The following is a 21,471-nucleotide window of genomic DNA, read 5'->3' on the forward strand; positions in this document are numbered from 1 at the left end:
GCTGTGTTTTTATTACTATTAAAAGGCATTTTATGGTCAGATGAAACAAAGACCGAGTCCGTTTACCCCTGAATGCCAAGAAGCATGTTTAGATGGCTCAATGTGATTGTTTAAAAAGAATAATAAAAAAGATCTGACCCTAACTCTAATCTATACCTTTTGCTAAGGTGCAAATGTTGACATTTTTGAGTAAAACTTCTCAGTGCTGCCCTCTTTGGGCTAAAGAGCGGCTACTGCAATTGGCTTTTCCTATTGGTCACAAATGGTATAGCTTAGTTTTTAATGATGCCGTTTGTTCTTTATGTTCTCTAACAAACCAATGAGATCCACCACAAAACCGATGGATGAATTAACTGAGATTAATTTACACACAAGCGGACAGTATTTATTAATTTGGTTGTGAATTTGTTTGACCCGAGTTTTATTCAGGGAAATCCGTCAAGGGGGAGGTGGGAATACAAATCTACTCCACACTTTTCAAATTTGTATTTCTTAAAAAAAAAAAAAAAAAAAACGAAAAATAAGATTAAATGATGTGCAAGACCTGCAAGTACGTTCACAGAAAGCAAATAAAGTCAAACTAAAGGTCTTATAATTCTAGATGTGTTCTCTCTCTGACCCGCTCCCACTGTGTTTATTTTTATTTACTCATTCTCTACATCTCTCCGGCCCGCTCCCCTGTCAACTCGAACCAAGCCAACATGTTCTACGAGCACTTGTGGAAAGCAAATGCCAAGACATGAGAATACAAATCACTTGCCTTTATATTTTTTTTCAACACAATAAATCTCATCCTCTGTCAAGTGGCATGTTTGTCTGAAGCCCCTCTGCAGATCGCCAACCCCAAAGATCCAGCCTGCTTTCCATCACTCTATCACAGTCTTCCATCCTTCCTTCTTCCTACCTTTTCTCTCTCAAGCAGACAGTACCTGAGGGAAGAGGCCACCTGCGGACCAAGTGGGGAATCAGCCGACAGCTGTGTGCACACTCTCTCCGGTGGCCTTCAATTATTCACTCACTTCTCCCTCCTCCTCCTTTCCATCTTCACTCTGCTCTTTTCATCTCTCCCCTCCGTTGCTGACTTAACCTCTCTCTGTCTCTTTTTCACACAGATTGCATGTGGCATTATCCTCCCCCCTGTTATTCTCTGGTTTAATCCCCTCCCTTTCTCGTTGCTCCCTTGTTTTTTTGCTTCTCCACCTCTTGGACTTCTCTGACCGTCACTCCATCACTTTGTTCACCGTCCCTCCTTTCCTCGACTCCATCAGCTCCCCTTACCTTCACTCTGCTAACCTACTCTCTCTTTCCCTCCATCTCCCGGCGTCTCCTCCTTTCCTCACGTGCTTCTCCGAAGATTGATGACTCTTCAGCACCAGGCAAACAGGCCTGTTTAAAGTTGCATGAGGTGATGAGACCAACTTTTCTCCTCCTGTACTTCTCCTGCTCCAATTTTCCTCCTGCCTCCCCTCCTTAAATCTGACGGCGGTGGCCACTTCTGCAGGAGAGGCCTCACGCTGTTCCAGACGGGTCAGAGGACTCCAAATCAGACAAGTTCTCGCTCGTTCTCAGCTCAAGTCAAGATGCGTCAGTGTGACGCGTGGCAACGAGCAGTGAACTGACTTTGTGATAAATGATCCCCCCCAAGGACCCACGACTCATGAACAGACAAAAACAAGCTGATTTTCGTTGATATAATGACAGTGAAATGACAGCGGCAGCAGGGAAGACTGCCTGTGCGTGGCTTGCTGAATGTGCTGCTTTTTATATTGGACAAGTAGATGCAAGATTTTACGAAAATATTTAGTGCACATATTCCTTACGTTAGCAACATTTATTAAACAACCGCTGCGCCCTGTTGTCTGGCCTGCTGGTACTCCTGGCTGATGGGCTGTAGCCCGCTCTGGCTTCCTGTGGGGTGATTGGAGGGTGTCTCTCCACTGCCCCTGGCCTGGTGGGTGAGCCAAAGGCTGTGGTGGCTGGAGCTGGGTAGATTGGAAGCATAGGTGGGGCAGAATAGAGTCTGGGGACAGTAGGGGGATTAAGAGATTTGGGTCATGCTTGGACAGACAGCGAGGGTTTGGAGGTTGGGTGCACCAGATGGGGCCTCTGGGGTCCTGAGTGGTTTGACTTTGACAGGTCTCTGGGTCCTGGGCTACTCTTCCCTGGCCTTGGTCAGGGATGTTGGTAAGGGCATGGGTGGGACAGGAGTTGGCTAATTTGGGTACTGCCCACCAGGTGGATTCATACCAGTGCCTTGGCACCCATTCCCTGGACGTCCTCCTCTTTGGCCTCTCCTCAGTTCTTGTGTGTTTTCTGATGTGATTTTTGTGTGCACGCTCAGGCCACGTCCCAGAATGCTGAGCTCCTGCAGGGTGGCCTTTGGTTCCTCAACAGAGACTATGCTGAAATCTGGTGGACATGCCTCCCTCTTGACCTTTAATGGGGAAAGCTCATCATATGGGATAGTTGGGTATCTTCCAAGCCTTGGTCCTTCCGAGTTCTTGCTAAAGCTGTGGGCTTGTGCTTGTCCGGTGCTCTGGGTGGATGTCACCCCTACTTTTTGCTTGGTCTTACTGCAGGGGTTTGGAACAGGCCCTAAGCCACAGAGTCACGGACTTGGCCTGCACAGTGGCAGATGACTGTGAGGCTGGATTGAGGGGGCTCTGTGCACTACGTTTCACCCTATACCCCCTCTTTGGCCTGGGGCTGCTGCTCCTGTGCTGCATTGTCCATCTACCTCTGAGAGGCATATGGCTGCACTGTTGTGTTGTGTCTGTCTGCCTGGGGCTTCTGCAGTCTTCCAGAGCAGAGTCCACCTGTTCTTTGCTGCTCCTGGGTGCTGCGTGTTGCAGGTTTTCTACCATTCTCACCACTGTAACTGTGCACCTCCAGGTGACAAACTCACTCAACACAACTCACTTGTCAACACAAGCACACGCACTAAAATATAAGTAATTCAAATGGTTGAACGGTTACTATTAAGACAATATGGCATGCCGACCAATAATAGTGAATATGGTTTTGATTTAATAAAGTAATCACACAATTAGGATTCCATCTTGAGATATCCTTTTTGGCAGAGCAAAACTTCCCTACCACATGTATTCAACTAGCTTCTCTTCCTAAAATGCTACCAAAGGACACGTGGGGAAAAAAAAGTAACTTGAACTAGACTGGTTGAGAAATATTATAGTGATTTGGTCAGAAATAGCAGAACTGTGTGTGTAGAAAGTTAAAGGTAGAAATTAAATTCCCTTCCAGACGAGCAAAGTCCTGGAAACAAATACTCTACTGGGCAGAACACTCAAGCTCCCCTGCCTATAAGGCATATATGTATAAGAAATTTTATTTTATTTTAGCTTTCTAAAAAATAAAATAAAAAAAAAACATGGTTTCCTAGGCAAGAATTGTGTGGCAGCAGCAATGTCGTCCTTTCATGTCCACATTATGCTCAATGTCTGTTTCATCAAAAGAGTGAAGTTCAAGGCACAACTTTAACAATAATGGGTTTAATTGTAACCCATTTACAATTAAAAGAGCCGCAGTGACATGCATTGTAGGATGCAGGTCGCTTTCCACAATGTCCAGCTAGCTGTAAAAAAGGAAAGGTCCTTCCTAAAGGCATTGAACAGTGACTTCCTCCATTGAGTGTGAGGGCACTCTTTTCATTCAACATGTCAACATTGTGACTGAATCTGAAGCAAATAATTGGTAACCTTTTTAACTCCAGTCTTTACAAAAAGATGCCTGCTGTTTGAGGAGTAAATGCTGTTAGAACTGAATCAGAGCACAAAGGTGCAATAACCAATGAGCTGCAATGAATAAACGAGAAAGTTTTTAACGGAATTAATGTGTGCGCTTTAGTTTTCGTTCATTCTCTTCTCACCGTGTGCCACACAATGAGTCGAGGATTCTCGGAGCCATTATTATGCAAACCTCAATTCCACCAATCTTACTCGTTCAGGGGAATCAAAGGGCGGACGATATCTGACCCGAGACACAGACGGACGATTAGCGAACAAGCTGTTTGACCTGAGCTGCTTAACTGACTGCCATCAAACAGGCAGGGGGTTGATGGGAGAAGGCAAGGACCAGATCTCTTCCCTTTGTTTTATTCAGGCCTCGACACAAAGCCTCCACCGAAGAGACGAGAAACTAGATCAGACTCCAGTTTTGACTGATTGAACAAAAATTTGATCATTAAAAAGCCAATTATTTCCCTCAGTTTTATCACATATTCTGAACATAAAGTAGCACTATAACCTACAGGTTAAGTAAAGGAAACAAAAAACACACAACGTTAAAATTGTTATACATATATTATTTTTTTTTGTTTTTTTATCATCACTTAATGCACCATACATAGCCAAACCAAGTTGTGCTAATCTAAAAGCATCAATCATAGGTATCAGTGAGGAATTTTAAAAGTTGCTCTAATCTATATTTTTGAGTGTTCAGTTTCTATCATTGAACAGGAAGGATTTAGAGTAGGGGAAGGATGTAGACAAAAACTCCTCCTTAGCTTTTTCTTTAACGCAGACACACACAAAAAAAAATGTTATTGATCTTTTCATATGGACTTTGAAAGGCAGAAAATCTTGCCCAAACAAACACCTCTTTCTTCGCATAGTGACACTTTGCGAAGAAAGATTCAGAGTCATGGAAAATCTCTGGTGAAATTAGCTGTGGGAGGAAAAGTAAGCAGAAGAGAGCAAGGGAGAGAGAGAGAGAAGTGCATTTATAGAAAGACAGGAAAAATAGGTGAAAGACAGAAGATTACCACAGAGGCATTTAGAAAGGGAGGCGACTCTGGGGGAGAGTGAGGAGACTGTAAAAAAGGAGAGAGTGAGAAAAAACAAAGGCAGACAGCGAATCAGACGGTCAGAGTGACAGAGGCAGACTGACGAGCAGCAAGAACACGTTGGGGAGCTGAAAAATGAAGGGAAAGAAAAAAAGAAAAAAAACAGGATCTTGATGTACCTTCTTTCTCGGCCCGGAATGTAAAAGTCCGGAGGCCCGTGATGACCTCAAACTTATTTTCGCCCAGTCCTTTCACCTGTCTGATGGCACTGACCAGGATCAGACCTTTGGAGTACATCTCCTAAACAGAGAAACACACGATAAGTGCTCCAAACACACACACACACACACTGAACTACATTCATGCAAATATTGCTATCGAATTCCTGTTTATTCCCATTATCTGCATCTGTAAACACACAATGACTCCCCCCCATCCCTCCCCAGCGCATTGTTTGCATCAATAGATGTGTAAATCGGACTTGTATTACCGTCAGCTGGGATTGGGTTCGGTTTGAAACCGCACTGACAGACATCCTCATCAAAGCAGAACCACATCCCATCAAATGCGGCGTCAAATTTGTTCGCACAAATGGCTGCCTCTGTTCTTTTTTCAAGCGCCAACTTCAATAAACGGCACCAAGCTCTCGGACAAGCGGAGTGGGTCAAAACGCTGCAGATGCTGCTGGAATTTAAAAAAAAAAAATCTGCCATACATTCAGAGTGAGAAAGCCAAGTTTGATCGGCAGTAGTTGATCTCTCTACTGGGGACAGGAAGTGGCTGATTTTCAGTTGGACCAGCACCGACCAGTGATTGCTCAGCTGGAAACTCAAAAACCTAATCCTTCTCTGATTTGTGCACAACATAAAAACGCCACCAGCACTCTAGTGCAGAAGTTGTTACTGTGGGAAGTAAAGCGATCCCCTGCCTTTTTTGGTAACTATTCATGGATTTTTCTACAAAAAAAAAAAAATCAGTTGCAGAAAATCCGCCTGGTCGCAGATCCTTTTTTTTTTTCCAGATGAAAAAGCAGCTTGGGGAGCTTAAGCATTTAAATGCTACTTGACACACAGCCAATCGAGGGGCACCATTCATTTTCCTTGACATTCATTGATTTCAACTCCAATCCGATAAGACTGTAGATATTAGCTTTTGCAGTAGTGCTGAAGCAGCTAGCGCTGAGTATTAATGCATATTGAAAAATATTTGTTGTTCGAACTATTAAAATGGTTAGTCACAAGTGGTGGGGTAGCTGTAGTCCCCAGCCACCCCCAAATACCCGTGTCCACCAAATACATACAATGTTCATTTTCAGAGCGGTGTTGAAAATGAAGTCAGAGAAGACAGAGTGTTATAAAAAGCCGTTTAATAAAGATTCATTTCAACCAAATGTTGAGGAATGTCTGAGGTTCAATTAGGTTGCAAAAACTGGCGAGAGAGCGCAAGTCTTAAAAAAAAAAAAAAGACTACGAGAAGGCTTAAATCATGGCCAAGTTGGGTTTTTTTCTATCGTTTCGAACCTTAACGTCTGTCATGGACTTTTGATCACGTCAGAGTTAAAAGATAAAAAATCTCCATTCTATAGTTCCCTGTCTACTTAGCAATACAAGGGAATATATTTCTGTCAATTTTATCAAGTGAAACACAATTTATAGTCATATGTGTGTCGCTGGTTTAATGAGGCGCAAAAACATTAAGTATTAATAGTTTATCCCAGCAATTTTCAGCTTTCTATGTCTGTGAAGCCACATTTGGATAGAAATCGCAATGGTGCTTGGTGAGCTCCTGCTTTCCTAGTTGTAATCTTGACTTCAGGTAGCGTTCTTGTTTTTGTGGTTGGTTGGTTGGTTGGTTGGTTTGTTTCTTGCAACTGGGAATTTGGAAGAGCGTGCAAAGAGAACACGCCACAAAATGATACACAGAGACGTAAAGATGTCAAATCTGTGATGGTTTTGTCTTGGTATCACTAGTGAACCCCTATTTCATAATGTCTCCTCTCACACAGGCGTCATACGCTCCACAAACCCCCTTGATGGGAAATGAGCAAAAATCTGCATCAGTGGGTCAGTGTTTTACAAACAACATGGAGATTTTTGCAAATTGTGATTAGTGCATCTCTAATTAGAGCCGAAATTCATCCTACTGTCATTATCTGCATCTGTAAGCCCACAAGTACTCCCCCTATTAGCACTAGGGCTGTTGTAAACGAATATTTTAGTAATCGAGTAATCTATCGATTATTCTTACGATTAATCGAGTAATCGGATAAAAAAAATTCTAAAATGAAATATTGGTAAATCTGGCATAATACCGGTGTTACTATCAGATATCAATATCAGTCCAATTTTTCATATTTGAGCATCCCTAACAGTTGCTTTTTTGTAGTTTAGAAAACTAACCTGTAACAATAATAGCTCACTTTCTAAGTTAACCAGAAGAAAAGTTATAGAAAAATCTGAAATTATATTGAATTTAATAACAAAGAGGCAGGCTCACAAATATGCTTATAAAAAATGTCTACAATCCAGCTTTTAGTTTATGTATTCATCTTCAGTGAGTTTAATAGATTAATTAAACTCACCTTGCCACCTAACCTGTCACGCTTTGGGTTTGAAAATACGGGAAATGCCGCCTGGAGTGGGAGGAGAGGGCGAATGAACGAACGTAAGATGGGGAGGAAATAGACCAGCGGACTGACGAACCGTTAGACCGGGGGACGAACACGGGGGGAAGCAATACGGGATATTTACGACACCTTCACTGGTCACACTCAGAAACTCATCTACCAGCCATGTACGATGCGCTCCGCCACCCGTTTCTTCAGACCGGGATATGAAATTTATTGTGCGGTTCGTCGGTAAAGCTACATTTACACGGTAAGCATCAGCTACTCAGCCGCCCGCCCTGTTCAGTCTATCCGCTCACCTCAGCGCTCTTCCCGCCGTTCGCTTTCAACCAGCAGCCCCGGAGGAGAAATGCTGCCGTACTCCAGGCATTCCCCCAGTCATTTTAAGGATGCTTATTGGTTCCCCAAAAACGATAAAAAAAGTCGGGCATTATCATCAATCAATAAAATCCCCACGGGCCAATCTTGAAGATTGGACTTTATGCCGCTGAGACTTAGCTTTTGTCAACAACTCAGAGGCGGAAGTGAGAGCTCCGCGCAACGCAAATGAAGTCCCGGCCGGAACACGGTGCGCTAACTAATAAAACATAAATTAACGAAGCTTCGAGGCAAGTAAATTTTCCTCGAGGAATTTTAGTAATCGAGGTACTCGAATCATTCGAGGAATCGTTTCAGCCCTAATTAGCACGTTGCTTTCATCAATATCTCATCAAATGTTGCGGCTAGTTCATTCCCACAAATGGCTTCTGCTGTTGTTTTTTTTTAATTCAATCATCAACTTCAATAAATGGCACCAAGCCCTTGGACAAGCAGAAGCAGGGTGAAAGAGAATTAGTGTGATATTTTCACCTCAGATTCCAAACTTGACATATGAAAGTTTGGGAAGGGAAAACCGGCAGGAAACGACTCAAAATCAGTGAAATGTGAGACCTCAAAGAATAAAAATTAAAGAAATAATGTTACTTTAGATGCAAAGGGACATGTTAAAATAAATATAGAGGCTAAAAACAAACTTTACAGATGTTAAAGAAAAAAGAAAATGGGGACGCACACTGTTCTGGGATTTGGACCACCGTGCGGTACGGGGTACAGGTAAAGAAGAGTTTGATTGTGCGCAATGTTTTATTACCCTCATGTTTTTCCCCAAAGTAGCATTAAAATAAGGAAGGATGTTGCACAAGGGGCTTCCTGACCCTCTTTACAATCTCCCAAGACAATGGCAATTAAAGTTCTGGGTCAATGTAGGTGTGAAACGGGAAAATAAAAAGGAAAAGTATTAAACCTTAATGCTATGACTGCTACTAGAGGCAAAGACAGAATGGTACCGCTGTCAAAAATCAGAATTCAAAACCCCTTCCTGTGACAAGCGCAGCACTGAATTTCCTTTAAAGTAGATGGAAAAAATAAAAAATAAAAAAAGATCTCAAATTGTGATGTTCTTGCGACAGCGTGAACTCCGGAACAGTACATTACGCTTCTGTAATGATGTAAAAATCCCTTGGTTCGCATTTAAGGAAAGAAAAAAAAAAAAAAAGAAAAAAAAGGTCATGGCAGACATTGCATTATTCATGTTGATAATGTCATTATCATTGCAAAGTAAGAAAAAAAAGGAGAGAGAGAGAGACATGACTCGTTCATTTCCTCTGTTGCTCTTTAAGTAGTATTGACCTGAATTTTGATTCTCAGCCGACAAAAAAAAAAAAAAAGGGCTCGTGTTGATTGGCATGCATGATGCTGCTTGTTTGCTCTACTGTCCTATCTCGGGGTCACATCCTGCAAAGGCAGAGTGCAAAAGCAAGTGATGGGAAGTATGAATGAGGGAAGAAAGCGGAGGTGAACTCCTGACTCCCTCTTGCCATTCTTAATTAAGCTAGTGACCTTGACGTATGCAAAGAAAGAAAGAAAGAAAAAAAAAGGTTCAGCCTAAAATATATCAACTAGCACAGTAACTCGGGGAGAGTGGGGGCGGTGGGGGAATACACACACAGATGGAAAGAGCTCGAAATAGAAAAAAAAAAAATATAGAAATTAGGTTCATGTGAAAAGGCCAAGGAGAGAAGTAAAAGAAAGGAAATGGAAAGAGCACACAGAGGCAGATCCGAAGGAGACGATATACAAACCGAGTGAAACGGGGATCTAAAAGTGGCGCATGAGGAAGAAAAAAAAAATAAATTATACTTGTGGGAAAGGGAGACATAATGTAAAAATGAAGATGCCTAAGGGGGTCAGGCAGGGGTCTTCCTCATATTAAAGCAGGATGTTAACAATGGCAAGAAGTGGCTCAACCTAATTACCGACCCGTAGCCTTGCGCGTCTCTCTCCCTGGGAGTTTCACTGTGGTATCTGCCTCTTTTTCCCTCTAAATTTAGAAAGAAGTCAAAGAAAGGTGAAGAGGAGGAGAAAATGAAGTATGCGTCTACATTTGTGTGTGTGCGCGCATGAATTATCTCTGCGGTTGTTATGCTGATAATTACTGTATACCCCCAGTATGGGTTAACAGTAATTAATTGTTTTAATTCTGGTTTTGGGGTCACAACGGAGAGAGTTTGCTTAATTGGTTATCGTGCGGCCTGTAAACACTGCGGCAGCAGAAGAGGAGGGGGGAAAGGAGGAGGTTTCCGATCGGAAATCGCAGCTACGTAGTCGGAAATTTTGCTTACGATCTGATCTGGAGAGGGGCCCCGGGGGAAAACGCAAAGAGTCCTTCCTGTCTCCGCACACGTGATTCACCTCGTTCCAACTCCCCCCCACTGCGTCTACGTTCCGGCTCAAAACAGCAAATTGTGTTTTACACTCACAACATATGTCTAAGTCTGTCCAATCACAGGGTTGTGTTTCTTTCTTTTTTTTTTTCTTTTTTTGTTGTTATTCGTTTTGTTTTTTTAATGAATAAAAGTGCCTCTGCTGCAAGGGTAAACCGTGTCTCTTCAAAAGCAAACTAGTAAACTTCAGGAAACAATTAAAGCAAAGCAATGGAGCTAAAGCCTACAATAATAGGGGCACCATGAGGAGAAAACAGGGAGGAAGGCAAAATAAATAAATAAAAACACTGAAGAAAAAAAAAAATGGTTGGAGGATGCCTCTGCCAAAATGGAGTTTAAGCTGTTGCGTCTCCAAAGAGCCAGGTTTGCAGTGGAGGTACGAGGACACCAGCTGGTTGAAGCAGAAAATTGCAATTTTTTTTATTTTTTTATTTTTTTAGGGGAGAAAATGACTCTTACATTAACATCAACAACCAATTTAGAGAAACTAGAAACATATAGGCTTGAAGCTTTTGTGCTTTCAGCTGCAGCCTTGTATCGACTCCACAGGGTTTCTATAAGGTTTTAGAAAGTCATTAAAAAGTCCAACAGATTCTTGCATCTAGACAGATTCTTAATAGTCCCATCTTAAAAGACATTAAGTTATTCTTGAATTTACATATTTGCTGTTTTTTTTCTTCTTCTACGTTTGCCTTTCTCCTTTGGGAAATGCGTCCACAGGGTCAATTTTTGGGTCAGGAATTTGCTGTGACAAAACAACAAGTTCCATGTTGCATGGAAGCAATTGGAAAGAATAGCTTTAATGTGTACCTACATAATTTAGATGTCAAAGATAGGACTTGGGTAAAAAAAAAAAAAAAAAAAAAAATTACAAAAGTTATAGGTTTTATGCTCGTTTTCCTAATCTGTTGCAACATTACTTCAAGATAAAAAATACATATATACTTTCACTATTTTAGAATAAGTCTGTAGTGTGAAAATGCAAAGAGAAAAACGCAAAAGGGTGTGAATGATTTTCATTGTGCAAGAGATCACTGCAAACAAATTTGCACGTTGCGCTCAAAAAATGATCACCAGCCACACAGACTAATAAAGAGCATAAACCACCGCCGCTCTTCCAGCCAGCGCCAGAGCGAAGCGGTTCAGGTGGGCTACAAATCAAGACTGCTTACACCGACAATTCCTACAACTACTGCTGGTGATAAAAAGCACAATGTAGCATTTTCTCATTTCGCGCGTGGCGCATACGCACGCAAACCAACCGTAAAAGTTGAGAAATATGAACAGATTCACGCCGGTTAATGACCTGGAGATAATGACCGTCATTATCATGGTTTGTTTCACTGCTCGGGGGTCACTTGAGTAAAACTCCGGCTCCAACATCTAAGGCTGAACCCCTTGCAACAGGAAAGCTTTCAGATCTATTACAAATCAAAACAAACTTGTCTGATATTATGTTTACAGACTTAATAACAGCTGATTATTGTGTTGTCATGAACCTTAAAAACCAAAAGCAGAATTGTCATTTTAAAAAAAAAAAAAAAAAAAAAGACAAACATGTCTTTGTGTAATCCTTCAGTAAAAATCCATAATTCATTGTCCAGCAGGGCTTTTAGTTTCAGTGTACACCTGTTGGAGATAAAAAGATAAACCAGTGGGTAGTATCTTTAAATCTGAAATTCAAGACTTTGATATCCTTTTATGGTTCAGTTTGCAAGATTCACGTGCCATAACTCAAGTGTTTTAGCAGGAATGCAATTTTTTTTTAATTTCTTTCTATTTGGGAAAAAAAAGAAAATGTTTACAAAAAAACAAAAAAACAAAAAAAACATCTCCTCCAATGCTGACAAGGAGTATTCATTTGCGATTATGCTCTTGTCCGTCAATAACCATATCTTACTTTACTGCCGCCGTCATCTCCCATGTAACGCAGCGAGAAATAAATACCTGGCTCTATACTTTCCAGAGGCATCGTCTATCCACTAACTTTGTCTGACACGTGGAGCTCAGAGGGGACGTGCACAGAGAGCTCCTGCTGAGATGAAACAAAACCAGCGAGGGAAGCGAGAATGAATCAAAACTGTCATTTTGTGGATCATGTAACTAAAATCTGGAGCCGACCAGTAATAACTGTTGGGATGTGGTGTGGTGGGGGGGGGAGGAGGGGAAACCCCTTCAGAGATGGACAATGTGTCTGTTCAAACTGTGACCTCTTTCACAGCAAGTATGATCTGGTCCATCACTAAACTAATAAATTCAGTTTTAAGGTCACCACTCAAAATCCCTCTTTTTTTTTTTTTCCTTCTTCTTTGTTACGATTCTTTCGAAAGTTCGTATTGAATTTAAGATGGCAATGCCACATGGTGAGTACGGAATCACAGCAGCGCATTAAGACCACACCTTCTGAATTTCAAACAGCACCGGAATATGAAAGAAAAGAGACTGAAGCGACTTCCAACATGGCTTTTTCTGTTTGCGCCACATAGTCTTGTCTGAGCAGAGACTGCTGATTTTCAAAGATTTTCAAGCACACCCATCCTACAGGCTGAAAACCAAAAACACAGTGTACCTACTATATAGCGGCTGGTTAGTCTTTACTTTGAGCAGATTAAGTCGTGCTCCAATGAAAACAAGTGGAGGCCTTTGGTTTTTTTACATCTGGTAAGAATGAAGCTAGCGTATCACAGGCTTGGTTGGCTAGTCCCGTTATTCAACATTTTCTACCTACGGTGCTCCGCTTTAATACTTTAGATCAGTTTTCAATTATTTAAGGGTGAAGCAGATGTAGTATCACCTCAGTTTAACGTGGGTGTTCTTGTGAAGAATTGGGACGGGTTTGAGTCTCCTCATTGAAGAATGGCTGCAGTTTGTCTCAATATAGACACGGTATATCCGAAAACATCCTTCATGGATTTGATTTGTGGAAATAATACGATTCCGTTGACAAACCACCAAAAATCACAAAAGGATTTTTTTTTTATATGCTCAACAAAGAAAATGTAATAAGTAGCGAATATTTATGGCTTAATGTCCTTCACATATTGCCGAGTAGTTTTATTTGAAACATTTTCTTCTTTTGTTGAACATGAAAATCTTTTGTTCAAAAAAAAAAAAGAAAAGTTTTGATTAAGATGACTGTGCTACATTAAGCCAAAAGGACAGATCCAGGTAAGATACTAGAGGTAGTACTGTAAGCAGATAAGCTTTCTTAGCTTTGTAAGAAACTATTCAGCCGCAGACGCACAGCCAGACAGACCAACACTAAGAGCCATGATCCTAAAACCTCATCTCCCCTTTGGCCCTCTGGCCACCCTCATCTCTATCCCCATCTCCATTTCACTTTCTTATTCCACAGCCCCAAAGCCCAGCTTTCCCTCCACACACACACATGCAGACGTACACACGACAATACACCAGGACCCCGAAGACTACATCTCAAGCCCAAAGCATTCTCTAAAGCCAATCCCTGAGTTGACGAAATCGAGCGTAAGGCGTGATTGATGAGACGGATTGGAGGCAATGCTGCAGAGAGGGAGAAGTGAGACCGAAGATCTCGCTACTCTCCCACGCCACCACTGCTACCCCTGTGATGACATCACAACGGACAGAGACCTTCAAGCTGGCACTGCGATTAAGTACGATTAGTTTTGTCTGGGGTTGACAGATCCCGGTGGATTTTTAACTACAGAAGAGGTTTTGTGGGTGTTGCAAGTTGGAGAAAGAAAAAAAAAAGAAAAAAGACAGAAATAATCAGAGAAAATATTTTTTTTGTTTGTTTTGTTGTTATGGACAGTAGAACAATCAATCTGTTGATTATGCTAACATGAGCCAGGTTTTTTTTTTTTTTTTTGTTCACGTTGCCCCTGATGGATTCTTGGAAATAAAAGGATCATGTTCTCTGAGATTGCACATTTACAATGGCCTAAAACACCTCAATACATTTTCCACTAATTTTACCAAATTGCTACACTTGTATATATTCCACAAAACCTGACAGAAACCAACAGTTAAATATCTACAACATTTAATGGGTTACATTATTAGAATTGGCTTGTGAGATCATTTATGCTAAAAGGTTTTTTTTTCCAAGGCAAAGTAGCTGTTCTAACATTTTACTTCAGTTCGTCCAGTTACATTTTTAAAGCAGATTAAAGAGACAGACAGACCATGATCAAAGTGGTTACTTATATTTACTGCTGCATGGAGATGAAAATGCAGAAATAAGGCATAAGGGCTCTGCCAAATTAAGGGCGTGAACAGGGAAGTAATATGTTCTGGTTTTTCAAAGGTCTTATCAAGTTCCTAGTTGAAGGGCTGCAACAAAAATGGCCTAGAATTGGACAAGATGTTCTGTGCATGCAGCATGTAAAATAAGTAACTGCTAACAAAAACAAAAAGCAAATTCAACGTGTTACAAAAATGGAGATACATTTCAGTAAGTGGTGAAATATTGAACCCCAAAAGTTTTGAGGGATTCGCAAAAAGCACAAGTTAATTAAAGCACATGAATTCCTCATGTATTTTTGTTGGAACATGAACAAATTTTTATAATCCAATCTCAGACACCCAATATCCCTTGTATCATGCTCTAATACTGCAAGCTGGATCTGTATAATGCAAATAAGGCTGTACCGTTTGTGTTTTATTGTTGCACAATCAATGCAATCATGTTGGCTAACCAAGTCCACTTGTTCCTGCCATGTATGTGCAACCGTCCTGTGCTGGAGTAAGGAACCACATTCTAGCTACAATCTGCAAAAACCCATCTGCTCCTTTTAAAGACATGAAAATTGGTGGGTTTTTGGCAGAAAACATTTTTTTTGTTGTGCTAGCAGAAACATTGTCTTTACATATGGAAACGTTAAAATTTGTTCAAATAAATGGCAATCTATATTCCTAGGTGGCAGTTTTGAGAAATCAGATTTGTCGAGGCTAACATATGTTAGCAAAGCTAGCATACCATATCTGGTGCAGAGAAAGGGAAAATATACACTTAAAGATAGTTTGATATTTTTTTATTTTAATCTTAATTTTGTTAAACACTGGAAGTGTCTTGATTTGAACTCCACAATAAACACCGTACTTTGGTGATTTTATGAGAGTGAAGTTAGAAAACGTATTAAAAATCTAACAATGTATCGGGTAAAGGACTCTTCCATTCGGAGAGTCCTCTCTTGTTTTTTTTTTTGTTTTTTTTGTCATATAATGTAAATAAGGCTGTGTTCTGTAGCCCAGAGTCAACAACACATCAATATGAGACCATGAGCAGACTAGCAATTTCTATAGCTGGCACTGTGGGGGGAAACGAACAACAAATTCCAATTTCTCTGTTTCTGACACACTGCAAAGCAGTTTCTGGGAGATTTCCCTGCAATCGTTTTCCTACCACCACGCTCAAACTGCTGGAGGTGGTTGAAAGTGGAGGCAGGTGGTGCAGAGCTCCAGCTGGCCACACAAATCAAGGATAACAGAGAGATTGTACTCAACCTTTCTGTTAACCCAAAACATGATGAGGTTTTTCACTGTCTCAGAGGTCAGAAGCACAGCGGAGATCTTTAGAAGTCGTTTTTTGTTGTTTTTTTTAAGTCTGAACAACAAACCCTGCTTTCCCTTACGCGCAACCACATAAAGAGAGACTTTCATCTCTCCTAACACTGCAGCAACTCTGCCGACAGAGTCAAAGTGCTGACTCGTTGGCCTCCTCCGCCAATGCCGCCCCACTGTCGACCAGGCATGTCCTGATAAATAAAGCAACAAATGTAATGGAAAGAGAAAACAAGGGAAAGGCAGGAGGACGGAGGCAGCGAGAGAGCTATAATTAGTAGGTGATTAACGAGGAGGCATTAGACAGGTCCCACATCATTGATCGTGATGTTGTGCAATGCTGCTGTAGTGAAAACAAGCTGGCCCTGGGAGAAGGGGGTACGAGTTCACAACTCCACACCCACACGCATCCAACCACACAGGCAAACAAAAGGGTTTGATGCGTTTCTGCAGCGAGAACAAATGGTCATTATTGAAAACGACGAAGATGTGAAGTGCATTTTGAGAGACCCCGACAACCACTCAGGAGCTCAAAAGACTTTGTTTTTAAAAAGGCACTAAAAAGAAATAAAAATGGTACCATCTTTTACGTCACCTTGCATAAGTATTTATAGCCTCTGGGCGCTTTTTTTTTCTTCTTTTTTTTTAACCACAAACCTCAAAGTGTCTTGGGATTTTATGCGATGCGTCAACAAAAAAAATGTGTGCATAACTGAGAAAGGGAAAGACAACGCTTCATGGCTTTCAACAGTTTTTACAAACAAAAATCTGAAAATGAGGCCATCACTTGTATGCAGCAAAGTTAATACGTAGAACTACCTTTTGGGGTCTCCAACCCACTTTCTGTATCTAGAGACTCCGATAAGGCCACAAACTGAAAGCTGGCGGTCTGTGTTGCTGGAGAAATTATGTCACCAGATCTATTTTCTTCTCCATCCCCTTAGAAATATGTGACATTGAGCTGGAAACAATAGGCTGTTAGGCTGGCATTTTTTCAAAAAAAGATAAAATAAAATAAACCTCTATCACTGAGATTAGATGGAGAGCATCTGTGAACAAATCCCCAAATAAGTGCAACAATAAATATAACATGTTAGATGATGTCTTTTTTTTTTTTCATACCTATGCAAGGCCAGGGTATTATTTTATTTTAGCTGCTATATTTACTAGATGCAGTTAGTCAGCGCAGAGTTCACCACTGCTCACCACCTTGTCACCATCATATGGCTCTCAGCACAGCAGCGGTGCAGGTGGGTTGAGTGATGCGTCGGAGATGTTAATGAGCCACGAGGCTTACTTGAAACGTGCAACTCATTGGCAGAAACCAAGGCAAAAAGGGTGCGGATTGTCACCATTTTCTCAGAAATTTGTGGTTTCTATCTCTTTTTTTTTTTCTCCTTTGTTGCTCTGCCAACTTGCTCATACATTCGCCATGGAGCGTCAGAAATACACTGAGGTTTGTGGCTGCAAAATGATGAAATGTGAAAAAGTTCAAGCAGTGTGCTTTTGCAAAGAACTCTACATAAAAATAGCTTTTCATTACTCTTCTGATACATTTCAGGCACGCAACTGCAACACCCTCCATTTTATCATTTGAGTCTAAATTTCAATTCTGTCCGTATTACACTTACGTCTGCAACCCCTTCCAGCTTCCTCTTGTCTCACGCCATTCTTACTCATCACTACCTTCCACTCGACATGAGCCAAACTTCAAACTCTACCGTCACAAAGGGGCGGAAGGAGCCGTACGGCCAGGGGGGAAAAATGCTGATGAAGGCAATAAGAGATGAGAGCCTCCCGTTCTGTCATGCTTTTGCACTCTCCTGGAGCTGGCCAGGTGCCAACACCGGTGTACTCTACAGGCACAGAGTGTTGGTCCGTCACGCATCTTACTCCGTCCTTGCCCCTTTTCGCACTCTGCCAAGCTAATGACGATGACAATAGGGGAGCACTTAAGAACTTGGTACAGAGTTAGCCGAGTAAGGAAACAGGCTTTCACCAAAATAGCTGCAGAAAAGTCTGAGAGACGACATTTTAGCAGCCGCCAACATGTTGAGCAGTGTACGTCCCACTGACTCCCCCCACCTACCTTGTCGTTGTTGTAGTAGCCCAGACTCTCGCCGTCAAATCTCACCCATCTTCTTTGGAAAACACAATTTCTGCAAAGAGAGATGCAAAGGTTAGGTGAGGGGGGCGGGGGAGAAATAAAAAAATCTAAACCCAATTTGAGAGAATCATGGAAAGCGAAAGCTAACCCCATTGGTGTGAAGACAGTGAGCTACTAATCTACTCTGCACAGGTACTCATATTTTATCATGAGTGCCACTGATCCATTAGTGTCAAAAGTCGTATCAACAGCTGTCAATTATCTTAATCAAAATAAATGGCCGCATTGAGGCTGAATATTCAACAGCCCAAGGGCAGTTTGCCAAAGCCATGCAAATCAGGTGCTGAAGGAGACTATAAGAGGCAAATAAATGATTGATAGCGTGGCTTCACAGTAACACTGATGCATGCAGTGCCAGAAGACTGAAAAGGAAATCTAGTTTTGCCAAGAAAACCAAACTGAGTAACAGCAAAAGAAGGCCTGCGTCTCAAAACCACAAGGTTTACTCCCACCTTCCTTCCTTTGTCTAATATTAGACTCATGCAAATTTGATAGAGCCGCTTCGCATGTCTGTCCGTGGAGCCATTCGTCAGTTCAGCATATTTAAAGGATCAAGACACACGGAGCATGAGAGACCCAGAGGAGGATGAACGCTCAATCTTTCATCTGAGACTTGCAGAAGCATCAGGAGAAATAAACTGTCAAGCTGCTACGCTTGAGCTACCACTGCAAAACTCAGAGGCACGTGAGGACGGTCACCGACAGCGTGCCTGTTAAATGCAATATTTCGACACTCTCCGGCTTTTCGATTACGCCATACCACAACAAGATCATTGTGAACCATTTATTTAGAAACAAACTTGGTCTTCAACATAAAAAAAAAAAAAAACCTTAATGGCGAGAGACGTTGGATTTAGTTTTTTCTACTTGGTGTCAGATCTCTTCACAACAGAACAATGTGGCTGTTGATGTGGTTGAGGGGGAAGGCATTAGAAGAAAAAAAAAAAATATGTCTTGATCTAGGCGTCCTGGAGATTTTGATTCATGTCAGTGGTTTAACTGCCACTGCTGGTGGTATTCGAAAACAGGACACACAAGACAAACCATATTCACAGCTCTCGGTGAACTGCAAAAGACACAAGACATCACCTTATTGAACACTAAAAATATGACTTTGCAATGCTGCCAAGTATCTAAAATGCTCTGAGTGCTGTAAACGCTACAGTTCTGCCTTCAACTGCTTTGCAGCTGGTTGCCAACCAGCAACCTTTGGTGAGGCTCTACAAACTAGTTCTCCTTTTCATGAAACTTCTCTGTTAAGCCTCAGATAGACATGATGGTCCAGTTCTACCGTGCATTTGCTTACAGGATGCCAGTTGAGGTCTTAGGCTTATCACAGTTTTATATCAGGTTTTTTTTTTTTTTTGTTTTGGTTGTTACCAAGTCACAGCTGTTTTTGCTCATTAAGCATTACTGCTTTCATTTATGTCAGGATTAATCACAATCAGATTTGTTGAGCTATTTAGTCACATAGAGAACAAAAAAACAACCTTTTAGATTTGTTTTGATTTTTTTGTTGTTGTTGTTTTGTTTTTAGGGGTGGGGAAGTGCCCCTCTGGAGCAGCCACCAATGCAAGGGTACAGAGATCCTATTCACCACATTAATATTAAGGGCATTTGAGAATGCAAACAACACCAACAACAAAAAACATTTTTGCATTCTGCCCTGTTAGTGTGCAACAAATAAACGGGCATGAATAAAGAGCAGGAGCTCATAGCACATTCTCATGATTAAAGGCTGTAATTTGTCACAGGGACAGTGTCAAACGCATGAAAAATGGACGGAGGCGATACATTCGAAACGGATGAGAAATGCTTTTAAAACTCAGGACAAAACATCATTCGTAAATACAAAGCGGTTGGTTGCAGAGAAACATGAACAAACTTCCTCCGTTAAATCTATAAATGCATCAGTTGGGACTTTTTTTTTTGGCCAATTCCAATTTTAAACTTACAGTATTTGAAATGTATAAAAAAAATACTTTTATCTTGTATGTCTGACAGAATAAGATGCATTGTACGTTACAGTAGTATTTAGTACTGTATGTGGAGGGGAACTTGTAAAGTGAGCTGTGAAGGGTTTACAGGGGCAGCAAAATAAAAAAAAATAAAAAGAAGAAAAACTTTCTACACCCACGCGTGTCAACTTAATTTATTTTTAAAGGCCTCGCATGTCTCTCTTCTGAGTGATAAAAGCTTTCAATCCAAAGATCTGTTGTGGCTAGAAGGGGGGAAAAAAACGATTCAAGTAGAGATCAAATTCGTTAATTTTTACAAATTGTCAAATTTGTCAGTTGGTTTATCCTCATTTAAAAGCCCCTCCCAAAATGGCCGAATCCTCCCCTGCTTCGCGGGCAGAAGCTAGCAGGCTAACTCACCCCTGAGGTGACAACTTGTCCAGCCAGCCCACTTTGACCGCTTGTTTGGGAGCTCCGTAGAAGCAGGCGTACGGCGAGATATCGGGCTCTGCGCTGTCCGTCACAATCCCTCGACAGTTTGCAGACTCCGTGTAAAGGTCGCACTCCACCATGATCATGGACTCGTCTTCGGGGACGGGGCTCGCCAAACCAGCCGGGGCAGTGTCGGGGGTCGTGGAAAAAGCCGCGTCCAGACTGGCCCGAGGTAGCATGCTGGCACACATTTTCACGGTCGAGTATCCGTCTGCGTCGGGGACAGGCGGGGACGGAGGACTCCCTTTTTCTTTGGCTTTTTTTCTGCAAGAGCACATATGACGTGGAGAATTCAAAAACGGATGTAAGCTGACTTTATAGCGCTCTATATGTAACCTCTCAAAGCGTAGTAAATGATATAATCACGACACTTGAAATACATTAAAACTGCTGGCGATGTTGGTCTATGTTGGTCTCACGGACAAAAAAAAAAAAAAAGTAAAACTCAAAACAAAATTAATTTCTTACCTGAAGATTCAGGAAGTTTATGGCTCGACAAAAATAAAAGATAAAAGACCTCTTAGCCTAGCTGTAGAGCTACATAATTAGCTAACAAGCACAGTGAATGCAACATTGATCCTCGCATCTAAACTTCTGCAAGGCTAATCATTGAATTTCCTAAAACGTTGAGACAATCATTAATGAGAGGCAGGAAGTGATGTATACCCCCCTTGTTTTTCTTATTCATATACAAAAAAAATGGTGAAATTAATGTTTTAACTGCTCGCGCACACAGTTCCTCACAGATGCACTGAAACAGCTGGTGCTTTTTCCACATTAAAACGACAAACTTCAATGAATTTTATTAGGAAACCAGCAAACAACTGTAAAGCGGAAGGAAAATATAACGTTTTTATAACTAAAAATCTCAAATGCCCGGCATTCATTTGTAGTCACTCGCCCGTTCATGTGTGCCCGCTGAAGAACGGCCATGTTTTTGGTAAGTTTTCATACCGAGATAAAGGAACTTGACTCTCCGCTTGCTCATTAGGCGGCAGGCGATTCTTGCACTGGATTCCGATGCGTGCTACACTTTTCAGATGCTGCGGATTTCATAGATCGCTTCTATTGACTTTACACTTATGAACTGCTAAAATATATTTAAGCAACGCATAAGATCT

At 41.4% G+C, this 21,471-nt stretch overlaps 1 protein-coding gene across 3 annotated transcripts in view; it reads right to left on the reverse strand.

The window, feature by feature from the left end:
• Nucleotides 1–21,471, reverse strand: part of arap2 (ArfGAP with RhoGAP domain, ankyrin repeat and PH domain 2) — a 131,129-nt gene that overhangs the window by 96,632 nt on the left and 13,026 nt on the right. For all 3 annotated transcript variants that reach the window (XM_014996748.2, XM_014996747.2, XM_014996749.2), the window contains exons 7-9: nt 20,279–20,614; nt 17,823–17,892; nt 4,981–5,101 (exon numbers count right to left, since the gene is read on the reverse strand). In XM_014996748.2, the coding sequence (XP_014852234.2) occupies nt 4,981–5,101; nt 17,823–17,892; nt 20,279–20,614 (527 nt within the window). The remainder of the gene's footprint in view (nt 1–4,980; nt 5,102–17,822; nt 17,893–20,278; nt 20,615–21,471) is intronic.

The sequence above is a fragment of the Poecilia mexicana genome, unplaced genomic scaffold, assembly GCF_051168715.1.
Source record: "Poecilia mexicana isolate PSO_F unplaced genomic scaffold, ASM5116871v1 scaffold_18, whole genome shotgun sequence".
NCBI classification, from domain to species: domain Eukaryota; kingdom Metazoa; phylum Chordata; class Actinopteri; order Cyprinodontiformes; family Poeciliidae; genus Poecilia; species Poecilia mexicana.